This window comes from Rhipicephalus sanguineus, chromosome 5 (genome assembly GCF_013339695.2).
Source record: "Rhipicephalus sanguineus isolate Rsan-2018 chromosome 5, BIME_Rsan_1.4, whole genome shotgun sequence".
NCBI classification, from domain to species: domain Eukaryota; kingdom Metazoa; phylum Arthropoda; class Arachnida; order Ixodida; family Ixodidae; genus Rhipicephalus; species Rhipicephalus sanguineus.
The window spans coordinates 57211719-57239708 of NC_051180.1; the positions used below are offsets into that span (position 1 = coordinate 57211719).

Consider the following 27990-nt stretch of genomic DNA (forward strand, 5'->3'; position numbering starts at 1 on the left):
GCGGTTATGTATCATGCTAGACAAATAGTAGTCAGTGAAAAGCTCGGCCAAATAAAGTAAAGCGCTGCAGGTAATTTTGAAATTTTATTGCATGATGATGATATGAGGTTTTCAGTGGCGCAAGGGCCAGATGTGGCGATAGAGCACCATGAAAATTCCATTGCATTGCTACTACAGCATAAACAATCTTTTAATGGCCTGCAACTTCTGTATGAGAGTTCAAGAAAATGCCACGTGGAATCTCCTTTGCGAGTTGTCTAAGGGACGGGTCAGTCTAAGTGATGCGGCAGTCAGTCCATCCACCACTACTCCCTGCACCACTATTACAAAATTCAATGAAGCGTTCATAGAAGGTGTTCTCTTTCTAAATTCGTTTTGTATCGCCGGTACGGCGCATTCACATGGTTCAGATATGATGTCATTCTGAAAGCATGTGTGTGCAATAAGCCGGAAACATTTGATCATGCATTTATTGAATCTTGGGACGTGCTTCAAAGAACCCTCAAAAAAGACCTACCGATAATACCTATTGCCAACAGATACAATGAGCATGGTATACCATTTCATCTGTGGCACCTTTTTCTAAAATAGTCAAATCCACTTTAAATGATACGGTGTAAAATGCAGTTGTTTGGTACTGACAATATGGTCAGGCCTGCACCAACAATCTTTTTTGCCAGTGTGCTCTTGTCACCAAAATACTTAAAACCTATATTGCGACTAAAATCCACATTGCCCCATATCGTCGGTATTCAGGAATAAAATTTGGATTTGGCTGTTATATTGATTGGCACACTTCATTTGGGCTTGAATTCACGGCGCAAAAGTAATCTAAATGGCAGCGAATGAGCGATAAAGTAATATTTCGCGACAAAATTACCGCCATCTTGTGCTTTTGCCGATGCCACCCTTTGTTTTATTTGCGTGGTGGCGATGACTAGACTAGCAGAGTGTGTGGCCCTTCCTGTAAACAGGCGCAATGTCCTGGACTGTTGGGGGCGTTTTCTTGTTCCTCGCATCTATTGAAGGCCTCCAAAAAATGCTTCAGCTCTTCTTTTTTTAAGCTTCTTAGCTGGTTTTATACCGCGCCGTTTAGGATGACTTATTCTTCTTCATGGTGCCCAATAGCTTCATTGCCGTTGTCTTCCGTTTCAGGTATCTTGTATCGAAAGAATAAAATGATACTGTAGCGCAAAACTCCAAAAGAAACACTACCAGGCAGGCAGGAGTAGGGAAGTCGGCATCTTGCTCTTTCCATTCGTATTTTGCCCTACAATATTGTTACGGGGAAAATATACAATACTGAGTCAGTATCAAGGCACAGCACAGCTCACAACACAACGTCGACTTCTTCACCTCTTTTTCAGCTCCCTTTTCAGGGTATATCCCACTATGCCCTCTTAGCGTAGGTAAAACCACGCAACACGACCCCCGGCGGCAAAAGCGCCGACCCGGCGCGTCTATGGAACCACAGCAGAAGGTGGGTGGTAACGCTTGAGCCTGGATACGTGGACGACGTCACGGGATAACAGAGGAGAAGAGTTTGTAGGACTAGCCGGGACGATTTCGTATGTAACGTCTGTCAATTGTCGGAGCACGCGGTATGGCCCCGTGTATCGAGAAAGTAGCTTCTCAGAGAGACCGGCACGTCGCGTTGGGGACCAGAGAAGAACGAGGGAACCCGTTGGAAAACGTTCGTCACGATGCCGCTCGTCGTAACGGTGCTTCTGTCTTTCTTGAGAAGCCGTCAATCTGTGGCGGGCAAGATGACGGGCGTGGTTAGCGCGGGCAATAGCGTCGCGTGCGTATTCCGTGGTCGACTCTGCAGCAGCCGGAAGGAAGGTATCCAATGGCAACGTTGGTTCGCGTCCAAACAAAAGGTAAAACGGTGAGTATCCAGCAGTGTCGTGCCGGGAGGAATTGTACGCGAACGTCACGTAGGGCAGTGCAAGGTCCCAGTCACGATGGTCGGTCGACACGTATTTCGAAAGCATGTCTGTCAGGGTCCGGTTTAAGCGCTCTGTCAGCCCGTTTGTCTGGGGATGGTAAGAGGTCGTGAGCTTATGCTGGGTGGAACAGGAACGCAGGATATCGTCAATCACTTGTGAAAGGAAAGTACGGCCTCGGTCTGTCAACAGTTGTCGTGGGGCACCGTGCACTAAAATAAGATCCCGAAGTAAAAAATCAGCGACGTCTGTAGCGCAGCTGGTTGGAAGGGCTCGCGTGATTGCATAGCGGGTCGCGTAATCGGTAGCAACTGCAACCCACTTGTTTCCTGAAGTGGATGTTGGAAAGGGACCGAGAAGGTCCAAACCGACTCGGAAGAAGGGCTCCGGTGGGATGTCGATAGGCTGAAGATACCCAGCAGGAAGTCCCGACGGCTTCTTGCGGCGCTGACAAACCTCGCAGGCGTTGACATAACGCCGCACAGAGCGTGCAAGGCCAGGCCAGTAGAAGCGGCGGCGCACACGGTCATACGTGCGAGAAACGCCAAGGTGACCAGCGGTTGGGGCGTCATGAAGCTCGTGGAGGACTGTGGAACGCAGGTGCTTTGGTACGACCGGCAGTAGAGCGGGTCCGGCGGGTGACAAATTACGCCGATATAAGGTGTCATCTTTGAATTCAAACATGCGTACAGAGGCGTCGTGCGGGGAGGATCGCAGCCTTTGCATTATTTGACTGATATGCGGATCCCGACGCTGCTCGTCGCCGAGGCGAAGCAGCTGAGAGAGGGAAAATACGCTGTCGGTCGAGGCAGTGCTCGTAGAGGGCCGGTCAGCCACAGGGTAGCGGGATAGGCAATCCGCATCTTGGTGCAGTTTTCCACTCTTGTACACGACCGTGTAGGTATACTCCTGCAAACGGAGTGCCCAGCGAGCGAGACGTCCTGTGGGATCTTTCAAAGAGGCGAGCCAACAAAGGGCATGATGGTCGGTGAGCACTGTAAACTGTCGGCCGTATAAATAAGGACGAAATTTCGCAACTGCCCATACCAGAGCGAGGCATTCGCGCTCCGTAATTGAATAATTGCGCTCCGAAGTGGACAGCAGCCTGCTAGCATAAGCTATCACGTGATTCTGCCCACGTTGTCGCTGGGCCAACACAGCGCCGATTCCGTAACCACTGGCGTCAGTGCGGACTTCGGTTGGCGCGGCAGGGTCGAAGTGGGCCAGAACAGGGGAAGATGTGAGCAGTGTGACGAGCTTGGAGAAAGCTGCTGCTTGCGAGGGACCCCAGTTAAAGGGCGTGTCTTGTTTGAGCAGGTCCGTGAGAGGTCTAGCAATTTCGGCGAAGTCTTTGACAAACCGCCGAAAGTAGGAGCAGAGTCCCACAAAGCTGCGAACATCTTTGGCGGTTTTCGGCACAGGGAAGTCCTTCACGGCTCGAATTTTTTCCGGATCAGGTTGTACGCCGGAGGCATCAACAATATGCCCAAGGATCGTAATGCGGCGACGGCCGAACCGGCACTTGGACGAATTAAGCTGAAGTCCGGCGAGACGGAACACTTCAAGAATTGCTGAGAGTCTCTCAAGGTGCGTTTCGAACGTGGGCGAAAACACAATTACGTCGTCTAAATAACATAGACACGTAGACCACTTGAAGCCGTGAAGCAGAGAATCCATCATTCGTTCGAATGTGGCTGGGGCATTACATAGGCCGAAAGGCATGACCTTGAACTGGTAAAGGCCGTCGGGTGTTACAAAGGCCGTCTTCTCTCGGTCCGCGGGATCCACAGCGATCTGCCAATATCCGGAACGGAGGTCGATGGAAGAGAAGTACGCGGCACCATGCAGACAATCAAGGGCGTCGTCAATTCGAGGTAGAGGGTAGGCGTGTTTCCTTGTGATGTTGTTGAGATGGCGATAGTCCACACAAAAGCGCCACGATCCGTCCTTCTTTTTAACTAACACGACCGGAGACGCCCAGGGACTGGAAGACGGCTCTATAATGTCCTTCGCTAGCATCTTATTTACTTCCTGTTGGATGACGCTCCGCTCAGACGCAGACACTCTGTAGGGGCGGCGGTGAACAGGGTTGGCATCACCTGTGTGTATGCGATGCTGGACAACGGACGTCTGCCCTAGAGGTCGGTCACCGAAATCAAAAATGTCCTGGTAGGACTCGAGAACGCGCTGGAGGGCTTCAACGTGTTCAGGCGGAAGGTCAGCGGCGATCATGTTAAAAATTTGACGGCTGCCACAATTGGTTGTCGGTGGCGTCCGCTGCGTAGGAACAGCGGCATCCAAGGCGAAAGCTTCGACCGGTGAATCTAGTAGCGAACAAATGTGGGCTACGGAAATGCCTTGTGGGAGCACTTGATTTGCGAAGCCGAAATTTACCACCGGTAGCCAGGTTCTGTTGGCCGTGATGCTGAGAACCGTATAGGGAACAGCAACACAATGCGTGAGCAGCAAGTCGGGAAGAGGCGCAGCGTAGTAGTCACCGTCTGGCACAGCTGGTGAGCACAACATATCGACGTACGTAACAGATTGCTGGGGCAGATGAATAAAGTCGCTGCAATGTAATCGGCACGAAGGTTGGGACGGGGGGTCACTGAGTTGTGGCAGTTCAAGGCGCAGCACACCGGCGGAGCAATTAATAAGCGCAGAGTTGGTTGCCAGAAAATCCAGCCCAAGTATGAGGTCGTGGGGACATGTGGCAAGGACAGTGAAAAGGACGACCACCTGATAACCGGCAACGGTAAGCTGAGCTGTACACATCCCAACGACAGGAACGGTGCCGCCATCCGCGACTTGTACCACATTGGTCAAGGGTGGCGTCAGAATCTTCTTCATGCGACGACGAAAATCCGCACTCATGACAGAGACGTGAGCGCCTGTGTCGATCAAAGCTTGAACAGGAGTACCATCAACATGTACTTCAAGTGTGTTCTGGTGTAGACGTAAGGGCAACAGAGGATTTTTGGTTAACGTCGACAGGGCAGCTTCACCTCCAGAAGCTGCGCAGCCTAGTTTTCCGGAGACATGCGGCGGCTAAATGACGGCGAGGGCGAGCGGCGGCGCGTTGGTGAGCGAGAGGAACGGCCTGGAGGCGGCGACGATGAGAAGGTGCGGCCATAGTCCTCAGGGGCGGCGAATGCTGAAGACTCAGTGCGGTTCGGATAACGGCGATTCATTGTGCGGAAGGGGCCGTTGTAAGCGGGATACTGGCTAGGAGGAGTAGAGGGCCACTGACTGCGACAGTAACGAGCAACGTGGCCTGCACGACCGCAGCGGAAGCAGATCGGCTTATCATCTGCTGTTCGCCATTCAAAAGGGTTCCTGGAACGAAGAGGGTACTGACGGCGGCGTGTTGTCTCAGAGGCTACGGAGGTGTCAGTATTGTTCATGGCACATACAGTGGAACACAGACCCAGATTGGCGAATTCCTGGCGGACAACGGCCTGGATCAGGGCGACAGCCGGGGCCGGTGTCTCGGACAACGTCGGTTTATGGGCAGCCGGGCACACAGCCTCGAGTTCGCGTCGGACGATGCGTGTCACATCGTCAGTTGTGGACGGCTGAAAAGGGGTTCCTTCGCAAGACGATGTTGCAGCGGTGTTGGGGAGACGATGGAACTGGTGCGGAATGCGCCGACTCTTCGCTTGTTCCAGGCGGCGACACTCCTTAATTACGGCGTCGATGGTCGTGACGTTGGTAAAGACGAGCAGATTGAACGCATCGTCTGCGATACCCTTCAAAATGTGTGAAATCTTGTCAGCCTCGGGCATGTTGTGGTCAACCTTTTGACACAAGGCTAACACTTCTTGAATATAGGTCAAGTAGGGCTCGGTTGACGTTTGAGTACGTACGGCCAATTCTTTCCGTGCAGCAAGCTTTTGCCCAAATGGGTTGCCGAAAAGGTCACGGAGCTGTTGTTTAAACATGTCCCAGCTTGTGACTTCGTGCTCGTGGGTCTCAAACCAGACGCGAGGGGTTTTGTCGAGGTAGAAGATGACATTTGCCAGCATAACGGTTGGATCCCAGCCATATTGCTTGCTGATGCGCTCGTACATGCTGAGCCACTTGTCCACATCGATGTTGTTCTCCCCGGTAAAGGTGCCGGGGTCACGGGGTTGCGTTAAAGCGACGTACTGGGTTGTTGTTGTCGGAGATGTTGCCGACGTAGCTGGCGAAGGCGTGTCTTCACCCGGAGCCATGGTTGCAGACTTAAGGAGGCGTCCACTGCGGAGCTCCGTCGTCAAAAAAAAGTACCCCGCACCTCCACCAAAAATGTTACGGGGAAAAAATACAATACTGAGTCAGTATCAAGGCACAGCACAGCTCACAACACAACGTCGACTTCTTCACCTCTTTTTCAGCTCCCTTTTCAGGGTATATCCCACTATGCCCTCTTAGCGTAGGTAAAACCACGCAACAATATCATGCCCTTCAGTAAGTACGAACTCTCCGGAAAAAAAGTCAATTTTAGAGCGAATTCACGACAAAAAAGCAACTAGGTCAGAATTTAAACCAATTGGACGCGGCCACGCTGGTTGTTTTGGTCACGATTATTAACGAAGCACTGGTTTGATTAATCTGGCTCAGCTTGATTCAAACCAGGGCAGGATTTGGCTCATTTTCGATTTTCGTTGCAACCAGCAATTGCCCTACTGTGATTACAAACGTTTTAAATGGGAACGACACTTTGGGCTGCTCTACATTACCATGAATATAGCCCAGTTTTTGTTTCTGGATTTGGCTCTTTTAGAAAGAAAGATGCCACATATCACCATGCTTCTGGGCCTCCACAGTTTGTGGAAAGCGCGTTTTTCAGTGCACACGCTGACGTTAAGACGAAGTCATCGAGGGATAACTTTATAGGAATTGTCCGCTGTATATGTGATGATTTCATATATGAAACAGCACCGCCTGTCGGGATTGATGTTTTCGATGAATTGTCTTAACTGAAGGAATTTTAATGTAAACCGAAGTAGGCTAACGTGTTTTACTCCCATTCTTTTTAATGATGTATTGCGATGATCTAACTTAAAAAATGGTGAAGCTTACACTAAGCCACTCGATGCTTGAAACAGCGAAACTGGGTGATTCTGAAGACTAATCTAGTTGCTTCTAGGTTTTTCTAAGCCTTGGCTAGAGGATGCAGGTGTTTCTATGTTCTTCGGGTAAACGTACAGCGCGGCACAGACAAGGGACGAGAAACGGACGACGCGAGCGCTGACTCGCAACTGAAAGATTTATTTCTTGCACAAACAGAAATGCGTTTAAGTTACACAATTAGCTCACGCGCTGCACGCTTACCCGAAGATGTTAATATACCAACTCGCCCAGATCGCCGTATTAGTTCAGGTTGTTTCTAGGTTGCTTCTAAGTCATTGCTAGGCTTTAGCTACGTGATGCTAGGTTGTTTATACGTTGATTCTCAGCGCAGAGAGGTTCGAGTCAAACTACAGGCAGTCACAGACACGACACGGATGTCCAGACTCCAGAGACTTCGCGCTGAAACCGAGCGTTCGCACCTCTCATAGATCTAGGGCACGACGTCGTCGGCGTAGGCCTTCCATCGCTTCCGGGTCCTCTCGCAGCCGCCGTTGCCTTTCTCGTTCCCTCGTATTCTCTCGTTGTACGCACTCAGGGTCTTCAGCTCACCGCTTCGCAGCCATGTGTTGGACCGACTGTTGCCTTCTTCATTTTTAGTGGACCGGTGGTGAGTAGTGGGATTTACCCCATTTCTGTGGCACATACCCCTTTATGATGATGATAGTTTTTGGGTTCGTCGGACAAGGAACGATTTGCTATACGTCTTCACTGTTATGAAAGGGTGTGTAGCCCAGGGGTCAAGACACGAGCCTTCGGAGCTTGGGGGCCTGGGTCCGAACCCCAGCACCGGGGTGAAATTTTATTTTGTTTTGTTCTTTTACTTCGTTATGGCGATGGTCGTCTTACGTGACTGAGGAAGAAACGGACAGTTTTCTCGTTCAGCCGGCATAACAAATGCTTACGCGTTTAATAAGACATGTTTGTACCTTTCTTGATGTGTTCCTCTAAAATTTGAAAGATCACAGATTTTGAACGACACTGCGTCGGCTCGCTTCACTAAATAAAGCTTATTATTCTTCCTGCGCACAGGTATACAAACAATAAGTTTCTTTACTCACGTGTAGGCCAGAAAGCCAGCAACTGCAGCAAGGATGAAGTCAACTACGCTAAGCTGAAACTCCATAGCTCCGCCTTCTTTGTGATCTGGTGGAAGTGAACGTTTGAAGCGAAAACATGAAAGACTCATAGGAAATTACCTGTGTCCTATGAGCGATGCTTTTCGTGACAACCGGACGTACAAAATTATCCTGACAAGTACGGTGTTTTGGAGAAACCAAATTAAGTCGGCCCTATGCTTATCCGGCGCAGTATTATTCTTTTACTTTCGCTTGGCGTTGTGCTGAAAATGAGAGCACATTACATGAGCAATGTTCCGTGCCAGCTGCTCTCTGTTGGTTCGTAAGTTGCTTTCAAGTTTCTAACTGTGGTTTTTGCCATTGCATCCGGTCTCACGTAAGCATAAAAATAGAAGCGATTCAAGCTTACCCTTTTGGACCCTAAATTAAGTGAGTCTTCGTTACTCAGCATATTGCAGTTATTGCTCGAAACGATGCTTTTTTTGCTCCATTTTTGTTGCTACGTGAGACTTCGTGAAAACTGTAATGCTCCTTTGAAGGCAACCTGCGTTATATGCTTTCACCTAGGCAAGTTGGCTTTCTGCGATATTTGTTTTGCGTGCCTTGTTTATTCCTATATGTGCACATAGGAACACCCACAAAGATACCGACGCCCAAGCAAGCCGCATAACGCATGTGCTGTGCGAGATTTCCTCCTCCAGTGTCCTCACTCGTGTCTCAGCTCAGACTTTCATCGCCGCACCCTCTCACGCTATGCGCCGGGGATCAACTTCCTCTCTGCACCTAAGCAGGCTGGCCTCATCCTTGTGCCTCTCACTGCTGTGGACGATCCATCAGCAATCCCCAACCACCAAGATGACACAAATACATGGAGGGTAGCCAGCCGGTCTAAGAACCGTCTAAGCTCCTCCTCTTTTCATCTGTTTCCTCTTCCACCTCCTTTTGACTAAGGAGCACTTATTTCCTTCCTCCATGCACTTATCTCATCTTACTGGTCGAGGGATTTGTCAGGGATCGTCCACAGCAGTGAGAGGTAGGGGAATGAGGCCACCCTGCGCAAGCGCAGATGGGGATTTGATCACTGGTGGATAGCGCGAGAGGGTGCGGCGGTGAAGGGCCAAGCTCATACATGAGTAAGGGCTCTGGAGGAGATCAGGGGGGCTATCACTCGGGATTTTACGGTATCTGGTCGTTCGGCTTGATCTGCTCGACGCTGAGGGCGCACGCGCCAGAAATAATCGGCTTGGGGGGGGGGGGGTGCGGACAAATAAGAGATACTCTCTCGTCAACGCCTGCAAAAGGTGCAAACTGAAGACTGCGCAATGCACAAGCTGTGTTTATGAAATATATTGCTGAAAAAACATGTCCTCCGCCGAGTAGATGGCTATGACAAAATATGACTGTGATGTAAGAGCAAATCCGCTTTCATGAAACAGAGATACACAGTGCCGTGAAACACTGCGATGTGGAAACATTCACTCGTGGAAAAGTAAAGCAGCAACATGGATTTCAAGATACGTTATTTATTACTGTGAAGATTGATACTATCACACAGAAAAAACTTCTTGCAAGCTGCCTCAATGGACCTTTCCTAAATGTCGCGCGCGCGCCACCACGGGCTTGCGCAGTGCATCACTGGAAAAAAGAGTACCAAACACCATCAGCCGCGCATTCAGGCTTTTCGTAACGCACCTGGCTCGTCGCTTCGCACGCCATCTACGAACACCACCGTCCGGTTTCCATTCGTCGTTACATCGCGCTGCTCGTCTGAGGTTACGGAGTAAACTACGTTGCATCTGGCAAGGCATGTCAAGCGGCTCAGCTGAAGTTAGCAGCAATTACGAATCACTTCGCTGACTGTGCACGCCTTTGTATGCGTGGCGCGAGATCGTAGCTGCGGAAAACCGCTTGCTCGTACCACGTTCGCGCCGAACGGGCTCGTAGTGCGAACGAATCACTGCTTATAGTGAAAAAAACATTCAAGCACGGACGATGCTCTCAGCCGTCCTGAGTTCTGTACTGTGCGAGTTTTTGTTAGCGCACGTTTTGTCTGCACTTTCGTTGTCGGACTTCGACTACAGGTTTTGTATTGTAACGAAAAGAAAAGGGCGTATTTTTTCTTGGTACATTGCAGCGCACTTTCCTAATCGATGCACGGAATGCACCAATGGTGGTTGTACGTCTCCGCCACATTTCTTGATCATACGTATTTGTCTCTGCGAGAAGCGTTGCGGTGCAAACCCACGGCTCCCGTTTTGAAGTAGCGCATTAACACGAGTGAAATATATGCCATGCCTTTCTGCGCGAAATGCGGTGCCTACTTAGTGAGCTTTGTTTTTTTCCGAAATATAGTCTGAATGAGCGGCCAGCTAAAGTAGAGTGAGTGTCGGTCGTCGGCGTGCTAGTTTTGACTACGATTCGCGAGCAGCTACTTCTAAGCGTTCACTCGTTACTTCTCGCCGATATTGCGGACTGCCACTTCCCTCACGCAATACCTGCGCAATATTATGGAATAAATTTACAAGGTTGTAGGTTCGCACGTCATGTCTGATTTTTGCTTCTCGTTCTCATTTATAGTTATGCTTAAAGAAGGTACGAACCACCCCTCGTGCTTGATGAAAAAGCATATTGCGGAAAGCAGAGACTACTATGAAGAGCTCAGCCAAATATTGCGGTCATGCGCGCCAGGGAGAGTGTACAAGCGCAGCAAAAAGTTGTCATTTCTTCAGGCGCCCTCTTTTCATATACAGGCCTGTGCTCACTCTCCTCGGAGCTGCCGGAGCCTGCTATTTGACGTCAAAAAGATAGCATGCTATTGGCCAATAGCCGACATAAATAAAGAGCGGAGTTTGGATCAGCTGCGCTTCTTGCCACCGGGTGCTGCCGCGTGCCGGCGCAGTGCTCCATGGAGCTGTTAACATTACAGAGTTGCCGCTATCGAACGCACATTATTCGCAAAAGGAGCGAGCACTTGCGTTTCATCACAGGCGCTCTATGTCATGACACGCATTGATGTAACTTCTCCCCCCGTTCAATCTCTTAGCTTCCAGCGCCCTCGTCAGGATTAGAGAAGAGATAACACGTTTGAGGCGTGCGACAGAACGCTGTAACTCTGCACGTTCATGACGGATATATTTTTATTGCAATGAATTCGTGAGGCCATATACTCCGACACTGTATGATTACTTAGAAAAGTGGTTAAAAACCCCTTCAAACGTCACATCAAATGCAAATTATGCCTCATCAGACGTTTACTTTATTCACCATACATTTCCTAATTTTTCAGGTGCGAGATCTCTGCGAGTGCCACGACTGCTTTATTTCAAAGGCCCTCCAGATGTACCACGACAAAGCAGGTGAGAGATTCTCCATCGTGATTTTGCAAGGCCAGTGTTCCTACCCCCGAAGCCAGGCATCGTGCAACCTAACCAGCCACTTCAGGCTACATAATTTTCAAAGCGGACCAATTATCGTGCGCAGAGGTCTGCCAAACTGTAAACCGTCCTCCTCGTCCTTGACGGTTTATCCGCCTCGCCCACTCCCCTTTAAGCTTCTCGTTTTAGGGAAATACTGCAACGAAAGGTTTGCCTTCTTCATCGTGTTGAACCTGGAACAAATCGCGTCAGTCCGCCTCGTCGTCTTGACTGCATTGTGTCACTAGGGGAAGCCTGTGCCAACCACGCGGCAAAATAATTAAACAAAACGCACGAGTACACGCACAAAATTCTGCTAGCACACAGTCGGAACAACTTTGGAGGGAGGGCTGCTCGCTCTTCGACCGCGTTCTCGCGCTCATTTTTCCCACAGCGCCTTGCGCGCTCACCAGGGGCTAGCGCGACACTGCGATTTACGGAAAGGTCTATTGTAGCAGACGCCCTCGAGGAAGAGCTGGTTTTTTTATGCGTGATGGTCATCGAATATGCAGTTGTCTTGTTTTTTATGTTTTCTTTCCTGAGCCCTCACGTCAGAGCCGATGATCTTGCCTTCTTCGTATTCCAAGAGTGACGCGTTCTGTACACAAGCCACCAAACCCTCTCTTGATGCTCAAGGGAACCTGCAAGATGTCGAAGCATAAAAGATATGTGTTTCCATAATGGTCAAGCCACGTAGAGTAAATATTAACCATTTTAACAATATTACGTTATAAACTCCTGGTAGACACTACTTATACCACGTTCGGCACTTCACCACACCAGGCCGAAAGACCTATGGAAGTCGATCTATGGTCTAACCCCCATATATCTCGTAGACTTTGTGCAGACAACGGAACTACACGTTCAGGCGCAACATGTTTCGGGGCTAAAGGGCGAACTAATACAAAATTGGAGGCGACCCTGACCCTGGACTTAGGCGTTTGGTTGTGGCACCGGGTATGTTGGCGTTCGTGCGGCCTGGTGTACTACTTGGGTTGATTTCGCGCTTCGTCGTGCCTCCGAAGCGGATCTCAGAGGCCGCGTGGAAAGAGGTGCGTGGTTGAGATATGCTCCGTTTTAACGATCCAATCATTATTTTACCTGACAATTAATTCGCGCTTAAGTAAGTATGTGCTCCGATATAATATGTATCCTATATAACTCTTACCAAACCACCCCCGTAGCCGCAACTAAACAAAGCTCAACAAATCACTTGGCGCCGGCTACAAACCCATTCGTTCCCTTCCCCGCACATCTACCGACACATCTACCCAGCCCCCTTCACATCTACGTGCACCCTTTGCAAGACACAGACCGCGACTCTGGACCACATCATCTGGGGATGCAGCAAGGACCCTCCCCCACCAGACCTCCTAGGACAGTCACCGTCAGGTGAGGCCTGGGAGAGAACCCTCACGGCCACAAGCCTGGACGCCCAGCTCCGGGCCATCAAACGCGCTGACGAGGTGGCAACCAGGCACGGCCTGACAGCCATCTCAGCTTAGGAAACCGACGGCTTTCCTAATAAAGTTGTTTACTACTATATAACTCTTAACTGTAATTTAACTTACATTAGCATCATTACGTTGTGACATGTAGACACCACGATAATATTATCTTTTTTTTCTCCTTTCCTGCCCTCCTCCTCCTCTTAGGGCCTTTCTGTCCTCAATCCCCTCCCCTATGCAGAGTAGCATGTAGGCGCCTTTATATACGCCGCCAGAATTCTCTGTTTTTCATTAAAGAGCTTTCTCTCTCTCTCTCTTAACTTGAACCATTGCCTCTTTTTTTATATCAGATATCATTTTTTATCCTGATTTCGTGTCATTCGAACCAACGCTCATATTCCGGCTAGCATGGCGTCGAATTCCATTATGCTTCTAGAAAAACATAATGTCGCTAGATGCTGGCATCATAAAACAGCTTCTTTGATGCCAGGAAGTTCTGCTGTCGTGGAGGGTGTCCTCTGCTGCAGCCCTTAAGATCGATTTCATACCATTTTTGTTTTTAGAAGGCTTTCTTTTTGAATATTCGTAAAATCGAAAGTATGCTCGACCGGAAGCGCTTGGAAGAGAAACATGAGCGTCGCTCGGTGCTCAAGCTGCTAATGGAAAGCTATTTAATATTTCCTCAGGGCATGTACTCGTTGAAATTAAAAAAAAACGGTGTTCCTTTCCAGGGCACTCGCTTGCATTTATCAGTAAAAGTTGCGTACTTCAAAAGGATCAGAGTAGCATAATACACAGCTATTTTTGTAGACAGCTACATGCGTGCCAGCGAGACCAAAGGACAATATTGCCACCTGCCCAGCATGACAGGCAGCATGACAGCTGCCGCGTTGACATTCGCGGCAGCTTTTTACGTACCGCTTAACAGATGCGGAAAGCTTGGGCCAGTAGTACGCTTGTCGAACTCTGGCGAGAGTTCGAAAGGAACCCAAGTGACCAGATGTGGGCTCGTCGTAGCAGGCAAGAAGTATGTCGTCACGCATGTCAGTGGGTACGACTAGAAGCTAGGTCTTCTCGTTGCCGTTCGTGTTTTTCTTATACAGAACACCACCTCGCAGGCAGAACGACGACAGACTTCGAGAAAGACGTCGAGGTTTGGGAGAGTTGCGCCCTTCGAGGTTTTCGATGATTGCGCGGATTTCGGCGTCCTCGCGCTGTCGTGTAATCAGATCCGTTGTAGTAAGGGCCCCAAGGAAGCCGCTGTCATCTTCGACGTCGTGGTCACAAGCTTCGACAGGTGCACGGGACAATGAATCGGCGTCTTCGTTCTTGCGGCCTGATTTGTAAACGATAGTGAAATCGAATTCCTGCAGACGAAGACTCCGTCGTGCCAGTCGTCCGCACGGGTCACGTAGGTTGGCTAACCAGCACAACGAGTGATGGTCGGTCACTACCTTGAAGTGGCGTCCGTAAAGGTAAGGCCGAAATTTCATCGTGGCCCATACAACCGCGAGGCACTCTTTCTGTGACGTGGAGTAGTTTACCTCGGCGCGGGAGAGAATGTGGCTGGCGTAAGCTATCACTCGCTCCACGCCCTCTTGTTGTTGGACGAGGACAGCACCAAGACCCACGTTGCTGGCGTCAGTATGAATCTCAGTATCGGCATCCTGATCAAAATGAGCGAGAACTGGTGGTGTCTGTAAACGATCCCGTAGCTCAGTGAAAGCCGCATCCTGCTCTTCATTCCAGACGAACGGTACGTCTTCACGAGTCAATCGAGTTAGCGGTTCCGCAATCCTGGAAAAGTTGACGATGAAACGGCGATAGTACGCAGCACGCACAAAGTCCCAGAAAGCGACGTACTGCTTTCTTGTCACGGGGAACAGGAAACGGGGCTACGGCGGTGCTCTTGTCAGGATCAGGTCGAACACCATCCGCGCAAAGGATGCCTGTTTCTTTTTTTTTAAGAGGGGGAGTAATGCCACCTGCCCAGCATGACAGGTACGGCGAGCGCGAGCCAACAATCCACAAGAATGGAAGAAGACGTTCTGGGACAGAGCGCGCTCTCGCTCAGAGTTGTTGTTGTTGTGTTGGCAGCCATCTACCCAGTCTTGTGTGCGTCTCTCTGCCGGTGCAGTATTTCCTAGTTCAAGTCCTTCTGTAGCACGTGACAATATTATATACCCTGGTCTTGTCAGTGCGGGTGAACTGAACACTATGCAACGAATGAAACAGGCACAGCTTGATCGTTTGGAGAACGGAGCGGCTTCCAATGCAGTTCCGGGGACCAGCGCCGAAAGGAAGTTGTGTGTACGAACGAATGGATCCCACATTCTCCTCGCTGAATCTGTTGAATGAAGAGAGACTAGCATCACTGTCTACAGAATACATAGGAAAACTATGATAGTGATGACTTTTGACCCCGTAAGATTGTATGTGCTGTTGTGCAGCGCTCCTATTTGTGAACTATTAGCGTCGCCAGCAGCCTAGATGTGTAGTGTCCAATATGCTGCAGAGGCTGGTTCTTTATAAACTCTTACCCTGCCACTGGTGACCATTCTTGAACGAAATGACACGTACTAAAATTATTTACAGACGGTCTGCTTGATAGGAAGTTTCCTTGAGATAACCTTAGCTTGTATGGATCGTTTTGTCAATATCAACATGTATATGTGCGTCGTTGCAGAGAGATGAGTGAAAAAAGGTGCTCGTTGGCACTTGCGCGAAAGTGTGTGTATTTACATGTCTATGAAAGGAGACACAAGCACGCGCGCTTTCGCACACGTGTTTTAGTGATAATCTGACACTGTCTCAACGATAAAGAATCATTGTCTCAGTAATAAAGCGACAAATAATAATATTATGTCCCAATCGTGTACATCATGCAAAGATAAAATTCTTAAGCGAACCTAAACTGCACATTCCCTTGTAAAGTCGTGTTCTCAGTGTACTTGCCGTTCAGGTTTGAAACTCTCAGGATCGGGGAAGAACTCCGGGTCGTGATGCATAGCATAAACGGGGATAAAAACGGTGCACCCTTTTGGAAGCTTGATACCAGTGTTGCCAAGAACGTAGTCATTGTAGCCGCACCGCTCAAGTCTTAAAAAAACGAAAAGCAACAAGTATCTTACTCTGATTAGGTCACTGCTGAATACTGCTGCCTTCAATCGCATGCTCTTGTAATAGTATAAAAAAAAACGCCAGGCCTGCTCGGAGCGCGCAGCACAGTCACAGCGAAAGCTGGAAGAGCGGCCTTTCTATAGCCCGTTCCAAACTCTCTTGGAGAAACTAATAAAAGTACACATGCGACGTATTCACTATGCCACAAATCACAATTTTAGTGAAGTAGGGAAGCAGCCACTATGACATTCGTCTTTCTCCGGATAAGTGAGGTACCCACTTGCACATCTGGAAGGCATTATGTGTACTTTGTTAATACTGCATGTTGCTGATGACGATGAAGAATTACGGTTGAGCACGTTGTAGCGGGCGGGAAGATTCAAACTACACACTTGTTGCGCAATTCGCATTGTGTGACGCCTGGTTACTATTGAACTCTTCTGCATTGCTATATTACGGATGTTAACGCGATTCCTTGCCTGCGCGCTGCTGTTTAGAATCAGACACGCAGCGCCACTGCAGCAACTGGTGGGGACTCACGACGAAAAGTCCTCGTTCCTTCCTCACTGCCGCGCCCGGTTTACGATCATTTCCAGCAACACGAACGTGTGTACACGGCGAAAAAAAAAGTTTCCTTCGACAAAATATTGAGTGTGTGGATGCAATAGCTGTAAGAACACAGCCGGGAAGTTGCCTAAGGTGGAATTTGCACATTTGGTTGGTTGATAAGGCATGTTATCTACGCTCACGGATGCATAGACCGCATGGAGTACTGTATCATTCGTGTGGTGTGTCTGTTTTCTAGCGCTGCAGTGGCCGATTATGTGTGTCAAATTTTTAACACGAAAGTGTTTTATGCCGGGGTCCACCAAGACTCCAGTGACGCATTTTCGTCACGGATATGACGTGTGATAAAATGAACGCTAACGAATGAGAAAGAAAAAAAACTGTATAAGAAAAAAGCTCCGCCGCCGAGAATCGACCGTACGACCTCTCGTTCCGCGACGATAAGCGCCCGGCGTCTTACCGACTCAGCCACCGAGGCACATACACGACACAACACAAACGCGCCCTATATATCTCACAGATTCACTCTCGCGCGGTGCTCTCTGTTGCCGGGGCTAGGTGGGGCGGGGCGGTGCCGCCATCTGTGAGCGAAGTGAAGTAATGCGTTATGACACTTACTAGCGCCGATGGCGAACGATTCGGCGACGACGCAGCTAAAGCATGGCCTCCGAGATTGCGCGCAATCTCGGAGGCCATGGTTAAAGCATCACTATACCAGCAAAGAACACTGGCCATGCTGGCATCGAGGAGACGCCCTAGACGCAGTTACGTTCTTTGCCTTTAGCGTGTTATCGCGTGTGACGGCTCCTTGTCGAAATAGTGCAGCTTCCACATGCACCACCGGTGTTTCTTCCCCTCCGACTGCTTCGAGTTCGATGGCACCGACTGATGAAACTGCTACAATAACATCTGCAGAAAGGCAACGGTGTCGACGAGTGAACGTCGCGCTTTTGGTGGAGCAAGACAGAGGCCAGCCGGACGCGGAACACCTACGCGCATTTGCGGCTCAAGCTACGAACCTCAGTCACCCCTGTTGCTGAAACTCAGTGTGGTAGTGTATGTATGAGCAGAGGCGTAGGTTACCCTATTACTCAGATGCGCACACCGTGCCGTTTCTCTACTTAATTGACGACGCTTTGAAGAAGTGCATATCGCGTACCAGTGTATATTATGTGCTTGTTAATGCCGTCTGTTGGGTTTACCGCGGCAAAAAGTTGGCGGGAAACGCCATGCAGCGCACAAGACGCGCGAAGAAGCAGGCGTATGGCGGGGCTGCTCGTGAGCACGGAATAAAAAAAGCCGGCAGATCCCACGCATTGTGGGAATCGATGTAATGCGAAGCAGCCAGCAAAGAGCTGCATACATCGTCTTGTATGTCATTGAGGAAAATGCGTGTCATGGTTTTCATGTTAACTCCTATTATTTATGTTCGTCACACAGTAACGTCGCGCACTACCAACTTCGGGGTCGATCAAGCTAGAGAAACGGCCGCCAGCGCCCCATGAGCGTGGCACGCAAGTCATGCTGTACATGACATACGTGTCATGACTTTCATGTTAACTCGTGTTATTTATGTTCCTCACACGGTCACGTCGCAAGATACCGATTTCGGGGTAGATCAAGCTAGCGAAACGGCCGCCAGCACCCCATGAGCGTGGCACTTAAGTCATGCTGTACATGACATGCGTGTCATGATTTTCATGTTAACTCGTGTTTTTACGTTCGCCACACAGTCACATCGCGCAATACCGATTTCGGGGTAGAGCAAGCTAGCGAAATGGCCGCCAGCGCTCCATGAGCGTGGCACGTAAGTCATGCTGTACATGACATGCGAGTCGTGATTGTGATGTTAACTCGTGTTTTTATGTTCGTCACACAGTCACGTCATAAGATACCAATTTTGGTGTATATAAATCTAGCGAAACCGCCGCCAGCGCCCCATGAGCGTGGCACGTAAGTCATGCTGTACATGACATGCGTGTCATGATTTTCATGTTAACTCGTGTTATTTATGTTCGTTGCACAGTCACGTCACAAGATACCAATTTTGGTGTATACAAATCTAGCGAAACTGCCGCCAGCGCCCCATGAGCGTGGCACGTAAGTAATGCTGTACATGACATGCGTGTCATGATTGTCATGTTAACTCGTGTTTTTATGTTTGTCACACACTCACGTCGCGCAATACCAATTTCGGGGTAGATCACGCTAGCGAAACAGCCGCCAGCGCTCCATGAGCGTGGCACGGAAGTCATGCTGTGCATGACATGCGTGTCATGATTTTCATGTTAACTCGAGTTTTTATGTTCTTCACACAGTCACGTCGCGCAATACCAATTTCGGGGTAGATCAAGCTAGCGAAACTGCCGCCAGCGCTCCATGAGCGTGGCACGTAAGTCATGCTGTACATGACATGCGTGTCATGATTTTCATGTTAACTCGTGTTATTTATGTTCATTACACAGTCACGTCACAAGATACCAATTTTGGTGTATATCAAGCTGGCGAAACTGCCACCAGCGCCCCATGAGCGTGCCACGTAAGTCATGCTGTGCATGACATGCGTGTCATGATTTTCATGTTATGACTTGTCATTTATGTTCGTCATACAGTCATGTTATGCCATACCAATTTTGGTGCACATTCGATGAACCAAGCGACCAGGAGAGCACAAAGTCGTAGTCGGATAGATAGATAGATAGATAGATAGATAGATAGATAGATAGATAGATAGATAGATAGATAGATAGATAGATAGATAGATAGATAGATAGATAGATAGATAGATAGATAGATACGCTCAAAGTCGCATAAGTTCGCTAAGAAATGCTTCGCATTTGAAAGGAGAGGAAGTGTTCAACCAGGGCAACACGGGTGTCGGTATCTTCTCCGTCTCTACACCATTCTTGAGAGGGATTTACAATATGCTGTGTCCAGGTATATGTTAACAGATACCACAACGGTTAAATCATGATCATGGGCGTTAGTCGTCGCGATGGAGATGTGCCACTAGCGTCAATGTGGGTGCGTCCACGTCAAACGGTGTATAGCTGCCAGACACCAATAGTCATTGCACAAGCTCTCATATTTCAATACACAATAAGCACTACTTCTCTGATGACACGTTTCAGTTTCCTGTTATACCGATTTCTATGACGGAGGGATTAGCCGCATTTTTCTTAGAATTTTCTTCGTCTGCGCCGTTCTAGGTATACGCATTCGAGCCGGTTTGCTCTGTCCTGCGCGTTGTCTGAAAGCGCCCACCTCTGTGCGCGAACATTAGCAGACAGGCATCAAGTTCTTTAGTCTTGCGCAGTCACGCTGTAACATTTACACGCGACGTATTTCGCAATACTTTTCTACATGTCAGCATTTATAATTGCCGGGATCTAGGCGCGTCACAGTCGCTTCTAATTATAAAAATGGCAGACATTTTCGAAATCATCAAGTTGCTGAAGTCTCTATGTTTCTATTAAAAGTAACCGAAGCTCTTTCGCCTCGTTCTGCTTTCGTCGTTCTTTCACAAGCTCACCTCGATGCGGAGGGAAGTATTCGTAGTGTTTCTGAGACAACACAATGCAGGTATTTCAACTTCGATATGACCTCCAAGCTCGGCTCCGGGCCCTGCACGGAAAGAGTACAGCAATATATGAAGTTAAGTTTACAAATACGGACCTCTCAGACGACTACACAACGGCCACATCAACACCGCCCTAGACTGCGGCTGATTCATAACACAGGCCGAACTTTGCGTACTATTGTCATCTATAGGTGCACAAAGAGTAGTTGTCACAATTTTAGCTTAATGTTTGTCAATCTGAAACTTCGATCGAAGAACTGCTTGCACCACGTTGATCTTACTTGATGAAGCGCTAAATGTAACAGTTTTTATTGTGACACTGAACAGACCACCATAAAAATTCCACCTCAGTTACACCTTGTCAAAGTGTATTTACCTCAAAGGTGCCGGGCACGCACCACCACCGCACTCATGTTCGACAACAAACATCACAACTGCTGATGTAAGGCATTTACTAAGCGAAGTCTATGTTGGAGGACCCAATCTATGTTGGAGGACCCAGTCTATGTTGGAGAGCCGATGATCTTGGCGCGAAACGCGCCTTGACGAAACAACCACTCCGACGTTGCTTGCGGGAACAGATCTAAGTGAGTGAAAGATATGCATGCACGCACAGCCGACCCCTCCTCTCAGCTTCAATCTACGGATTTACAGTTGTACTTGCACATAATAGTGTACGCACTCGTACTGCGCATTCAGGTCAAAGTAAGCGTCGTTGCTGCAGCGTCAGCTGTTGCTGGCGGCGCTACTCGGCGGCGTGGAGGCGAGCGATGGGGCGTACATGCGCTTGCGGAAAGCAGGAATGGCCGTGCATGTATGGCACTACAGAATAAACGCGTGTAGCTGCTCCTGCTTCTGCGTTTGTACGAGCACGATGCCAAAGACAAGGGGATACCGAACTGCGGCAGCGAGGAGCGGAACGTAAGCCGAAAACGTAAATACATGCACAACGCTAAAAGAGGCTCACATCAGGCGTTCAAGGTGTTCAGTTTAATGCCAAACAAGTATACTGCTCATTGCAGCTCATCTTGTCTTACATATGTATGTGCAACAAGGATTTCGTCTTCTTGAGTTACAAGAAGAGTATAACGCCTGCCAAACTTGTTGCGATCTGTACCACGTGGTTCATTGCTGTGGGCCGTTACAACACGTTTGCCTGCGTTTGTCTGCTTGTGCGATGTATACATTAAGATCACCAATTATAAGAACCAGTAATTATTATTTTCTTTAAACCACTCACTGTGTGTTCTCATGAAATGTGGACCGACCTTGGATGTAGTACAATACCGGCTTAGGTGTACAAAGCTTCAAGCATTCCGCCGGAGTGGAGAAAGGGTGTAAGCTATTATTGTTAGTTATTATTTAATATTGTTAACGTTGCTTATTATTGTTACCGCGCATTTTTAACAGCGAAGCTGATTGAGCTAGCCGTAATGTGTCCGACCCTATCTTAAAAATAAACTGGTATGTGCCACAGAAATTGGGTAAGTCACACTGCACACCACTGCTCCACTAAAAATGAACAGCTAGCCCAACAAAGGGGTATGTGCCACAGAAATATGTGCGGCCCCTCAAAAAACTGTCATCATCATAAACGGGTGTGTGCCACAGAAAGTGAGTAAACCATACTACTCACCACTGGTACACTAAGAAGGAAGGCGGCAACAATTAGCCCAACACTATGGAAACCAAAAGGCAACGGCGGCTGCGAGAGTACCCCGAAGCGATGGAAGGCCTATGCCAACGACGACCTGTCCGTATATCTATGAGAGGTGCGAACGCTTGGTTTCAGCGCGAGTTTCTGTCTCTGGAGTTTGGGCATCCGTGTCGCGTCTGTGACTGTGTGTGGTTTAGCTCGAACCTCTATGCGCTGCGAATCAACGTAAAAACAACCTAGCATCACCAAGGTAAAGCCTAGCAACGACCTGGAAGCAACCTAGAAACAACCCTCATCCCCTAGCTAAGGCCTAGAAACAACCCCTAGAAGCAACCATATCAATCTTCAGAATTGCTGTTGCAAGGCTTTGTGCAAGCTTCACCATTTTTTAAACTTCAATTGCTGATTTCACCTGATGACGTCATATGATGCTGTTTTCGGAAGCAGTCCACTATGGTCTTCCTCCTCCTTCGCACTGTTTTCGGGATCGGCCCACACTTTTGAGTGAGCACAAAAAATCCCGACCGACGGGAGCGACGTCGGTGTGAAAAGCCGTACTTGGCTTACCATTGTCGACGGTATACATTCAGTAGCAGTAGTCGTCGTGAATTGAGCTTGATGTTTTCCAGGGTAAACCCTTCGGTCAAAGAAACACTTCAGCCTCTTTGATCAGACTTGATGGAGTGCTGCGTTTCACAAGATTTTTCATTATGAGTGTTTTCAGTGAAATTCCTAAATACTACAATGTTTCTGATATAAAATCGTGTTGTCCACGAAATACGAACTTGCTTTCTGCATTACATGTCAACGCCAGAAGTATTAGAAGTAAAATCGATGACATAAGCATTTTTCTAGAAACTGCGGCAATAAACTTTGATATGCTTATGTTCTCCGAAACGTGGTTAACCGATGATAGTGATGTCCCTTGTTTTCCTGGATATCGGTCTGAGCATTTGTGCCGCGTTGATAGAAAAGGAGGTGGTGTCGCAATTTATTTAAAAGAAAAATATGCTTATGAAAAATTAGACCTGTCAGTAATCACAGCAGATTTGGAATGCCTGGCTGTAAAACTGGATAAACTTGTAGCAATTGTCGTTTATAGGCCGCCTCAAGGGCATAAAACACGTTTTTTAGAATTTCTAGACTCATTGCTATCATCCCCATTACTTCATAACACTTCTTATATTATTATGGGGGACATAAATATTAATCTTGCTGCAAAAGATACTTCCGCTGCACATTTTGAGACATTACTTTCTTCATTTGGTTGTACAAATCATATATGTTCTCCTACTAGATTGACTATACACAGTGCAACATTACTCGACATATGTGTCACTAATTCGAACCCATCGGAGACCATATGCGGTATCGTATCAAGTGATCTTAGCGACCATTTGCCAGTGTTTTCTTTTATACCCATACCATCGAAACGCCAAAAGCAAGAGAAGGAAACCTTCGTCCGACGCAAAATAAATAACGATAGTAAAAACTTATTTTTTCAGCTGGTTAAATCACTAGATTGGAGTGAAATATACAAGATAAAAGACGCTGACGAGGCCTACAATGGGTTTCTGAATTTATTACGTCACTGTTACGACACGGCATTTCCTAGAGAACAAGCGTCCTTCCGAAAGAGAAAAAATTGCCGGAAACCTTGGATAAACAGCACACTTTATAAACGTATTCAAATGAAAAATGACCTTTTTAAAAAATTTTTGCGCTTACGAGATCCCGAAGCATTTAAAGTGTACAAAAAATACCGCAACGCACTTACATCAGACTTAAAGAAAGCTAAACGAGAATATTATCAGAAAAAGTTCGAGAACATATATGATAACCCAAGAAAGGTCCGGGAAATGGTTGATACGCTTACTGGAAGAAAGAAAGCAAGATATGATATCACAGAAATACAGGAAGGAAACGTGGTTCTGCGCGGCGAGGCTCTTGCCAATGCTATGAATCGTCATTTCGTTAATGCGGGCGCGTACAGTAGTTGCTCTGAAAGCGAACACGACTCTTGTTTCGAAGAAACGGCAGCGATGCAGAATTCTATATTTATGCTTCCCACTGACAGTGATGAGATATCTAACCTAATAAATAAACTTAAAATCAATGTTGCCCCAGGTATAGGTGACATCACCGCCGCTGAACTAAAGCTGATAGGTCCACTAATATCTGAGGTGCTCGCTTACATAGTAAATCTTGTACTGACAACAGGCGTGTTTCCAGCACAGTTAAAGGTTGCAAAGGTAACCCCAATTTATAAAGGCGGTGGCATAAATAACATGTCAAATTATAGACCAGTATCTGTACTTACGACATTATCTAAGGTTTTTGAGGGCGTTATTCACGACAGGTTGTTATCCTTTTTTAACAAGTATCACATTATCACAACACATCAATATGGCTTTCAGAAAAATAAATCTACTGAGCAAGCATTAACGATTATAAAAGATCAGATAATTGCAAACATGGAAAATAAGAAATTTACGCTTGGTTTATTCTTGGACTTAAAAAAGGCTTTTGATTCGATACATTATGACATATTATTACGGAAACTGTCACGGTACGGCATACGCGGGATTGCCCTTAAGCTTTTGCAAAACTATTTACATAACCGGTACCAACTAGTACAAATGAAAACAGCTACATCAGGTCACTTACAGTTGGCCCAAGGAGTTCCGCAAGGTTCTATTTTGGGCCCTTTACTTTTTTTGCTTTATGTAAATGATATTGTATGCATACCAAAATCCCCACAGCTTATTATGTATGCAGACGACACAAACGTATTTTTTACATCAGGACACTTAGAAACGCTAGAAAAAAACGTAAACGAGTATATGACATCACTCTCAAACTGGCTTAAACAAAACAAGCTACAATTAAATGCCAAGAAGACGACATATATTATATTCCGCCCATTAAATAAACATGTAAAATATGACATAAAGATAAGCTTTGACGGGAACACTATAAAGCAGGAAAAACACCAAAAATTTCTCGGGGTATGGTTCAGTGAAGACTTGACGTGGAATGTTCACATTAATGGTTTAGTTAAGCAACTTGCGCGAACGGTAGGATGCCTATACAGAATTGGATCACTTATTCCTCTATAGCTAAAAAAAATTTGTACAATGCCCTCTTCTATTCAAGACTTTCTTACGGTGTACTAGTATGGGGGACGACAACAAAAAAAAATTACAACAGACTTATAATGCTACAAAAGAAAATACTTCGTATTTTTGAAAATTACAATGGTAGAATAGACTTTTTTCGCACTTCAGTGCTCTTTTATAAGCACGAAATGTTAAGGGCAAACCAAATATACTATTTCAAGCTACTACAAGAGGTACACAAAAATAAGTGGTATAAACCAAAAGAAAATCAACAACGTTATCCTGCTAGAAGAAATTTACAGCGTTTACCCAGAACTAGCACAGATTATGGAAAGCAAACTATAGAATACCAATCAATGAAAATAGTTAATGAATTGAATAATAGCATACAGTTTCATGTTTCTGTAGAGGCATTTAAAAAACAAGTTAAAGAAATTATATTGAAAAATGAAATAATTTATCACCACTAGACAATATTGCCCGCAACTTGTAGTGTCATCGTGGTATGAATTTTTTTTTGCTTGTGTACGGAAAGTGAGTCACGGTTCCTTTTCTAACAGATAATGTCTTTTTCTATTATTATTATTGTTCATGTGGTTACACGATGCATCGAATTTTCTGTTCTTGTTTTATTTATTTAATTATTTATTTATTTATCTGTGTAAGACTTGCGTATCTGCAGTGTCTTAAGCGTGTCATGTGTTGGTTGTGTTGATTTCAGTACTTTGTTAGCGCTCATGTGGTTTTTTTATGATGTGTCAAAACTTCTTTTTTGTTCTATTGTGCATGTGTTGCGAACTTCGGGTACAGAGGCCCTTGTCAGGCGTATAAAATGCCTTTTGCCTCTGTTCCTTTTTCTTGTATAACAAGAAATAAAGATACTACTACTACTACTACTACTAAGATTTCAATGAACGCTAAATAACCCACAAAAGGCACAGTGCACAAAGACCGATATATGAACTCAATTCTGCCAGAGGAATAAAAAGTTTTCCTATTGCTGCGAACGTTACCTTTAGCCTCCTAGCTGGCATAAGGCAACCCTCTGAGCATGACGGCTTACATTGCGCATTAAACTTGTGTAACTTCTTGCCACAATTTGTAATTTGTTCGTCTGGTTCTAAATACTAAACTACATGCATGTTCAAATGTTATGAACTGGAGTAAGAAATGTACTTGCATTCGCTGCAATACACTCGTCCACTTCTTTTCGGAGATTTTCTTGGATGACGGAATTAAGTGCCAGCTGGTACGCCGCGAAGGTTATCGTAGTCGACACAGCTTCTTGACCAGATAGGAAAAATATTACGCACTGTGCCATTGCCTCGATTTCAGTCAGACCTTTGTGGGAGGAAACAAAAACACATGTTTAACAAAGCACCGCAGCGTGGTAAATGCAAAAATAAAAAATTACACCATCTCCCGCTATAGGGGACCATAAGGCGATGCGAAGCAGCGTTTCGGCATGTCGAGCCCGTGTTTCAGAGGGGGAGTGAAGAGGAGGTGTGTGGAAAGGGCTTGCGCATGCGCAGTAAGGGTGGTCACGCCGCACACCACCACCAGATTGAACTCCGCCATAAGATGTAATAAAAGGTTGCTGCCCTCACTTCGTCAAATGACCTTTGTAAGGGCAGAGACTGAATTTCTTCGCAGCTTTTATGCACGTTCCCCTCAGTCTCCCTCAAACGCGAGAGAGGAGAGGAGAAAACAAGTTCACTTGTTGTAACGTTGGTCCAGCGACATTAGCTATTCAATTACTTTTTTCATCGCATCAAGCCTTCACGTTCCCCTGGACTTCTGTCTTACATGGAAGACGCTTAAAGGGGTCATGAACCACTTTTCCAAGTAATGATCTAATGGCCTCAGTATCGGAGTGTACTGCCTCCCGAATCGATTGCCGCAAAAATTTCTCGAATCCGTAAAGAATCAGCGGAGTTACGGGGGTTTGGCGCACGCTCCCAGCGCTTCCTCTCTTTTCTCGTGCCGACGAGCGCACTGGAAGCTAGACAGGGAGGGATGGCATGGGGGAAAGAAGTTACGCCAGCGCGCGTCATGAAACGCGATCGCTCTCCCGCTGTGATTCGCTTGCGCGAGTGCGGCTACCGTGTACTGAGGAGTGCGGCGCCGGCAAGTGGCGACACCCCGCGGCAAGAAGCGCATCTGATCCGAACGCCGCTCTCGATTTACGTCGGCTATCGGCCAATAAGCATGCTATGTCTCTTGCGACGTACAGCGGACAGACGCCCCGCCCACCGACGAGAGTGAGAACCGGCCTCTGTTTGAAAAGAGGGTGCCTGGGGAAACGGCAACTTCGCGCTCCGCTTGTGGCCATTACGCGGCGCGCACGACTGTAATATTTGGCAGAGCAGTTCATAGCCGTGTCAGCTTTCCGCAGGATGTGTTTTTTCAATCAGCCCAAGGGGTGCTTCATGACCCCTTTAACATCAGTTGAGCACTCACGTTTATTATTGTTTGCCGAAGCTGGCTTAGTATCCAAGCCAACATCGAAGATCTTGTTCGCTGGCTCGTCCGTGCTATCCTCGCTGAAAGAACGACCGCTTAAAACAACGCATATAAGGCGGAAAGTAGGTCAAATTTTCGACGCTTATAAATGGCTCTCTAAGCGGCCTACTTATACGGCTCTTTCATGCGGCCCCTCTTTATGTGGCCTCTGGCTAAGCGGCTCTTTCTTATACGGCCTAAGTTTATGCGGCTCTTCCATATGCGAGGCCATCTCGTTGCCAGAAGGCCGTTTAAAAGTGACCGCTTAAAGTAACGCATACCGTCGATTTGGTTAAGCGGTATTTCAGGTCAAATCTGTCCGGCTTATATACGGCTCAATATGCGGTCGAAATATATGCGGTACTTTTCGCAAATTTTTAGAAAAAAAAGAGAATTATTCTACATTGTAGTTGATCGTGCAGTGTTCTCTTTTTTTTTTCTTTTGTT

At 47.3% G+C, this 27990-nt stretch overlaps 1 protein-coding gene across 1 annotated transcript in view; it reads right to left on the bottom strand.

Annotated features, from left to right (window-relative positions):
* LOC119394666 (cytochrome P450 3A19-like) overlaps window positions 1-26362 on the bottom strand; it is an 81224-nt gene extending 54862 nt beyond the window's left edge. Inside the window, exons 1-3 of the mRNA XM_049415941.1 lie at window positions 26222-26362; window positions 20218-20309; window positions 15954-16097 (exon numbers count right to left, since the gene is read on the bottom strand). Of these exons, the coding sequence (XP_049271898.1) occupies window positions 15954-16097; window positions 20218-20309; window positions 26222-26362 (377 nt within the window). The remainder of the gene's footprint in view (window positions 1-15953; window positions 16098-20217; window positions 20310-26221) is intronic.
* Window positions 26363-27990: the final 1628 nt, after the last annotated feature.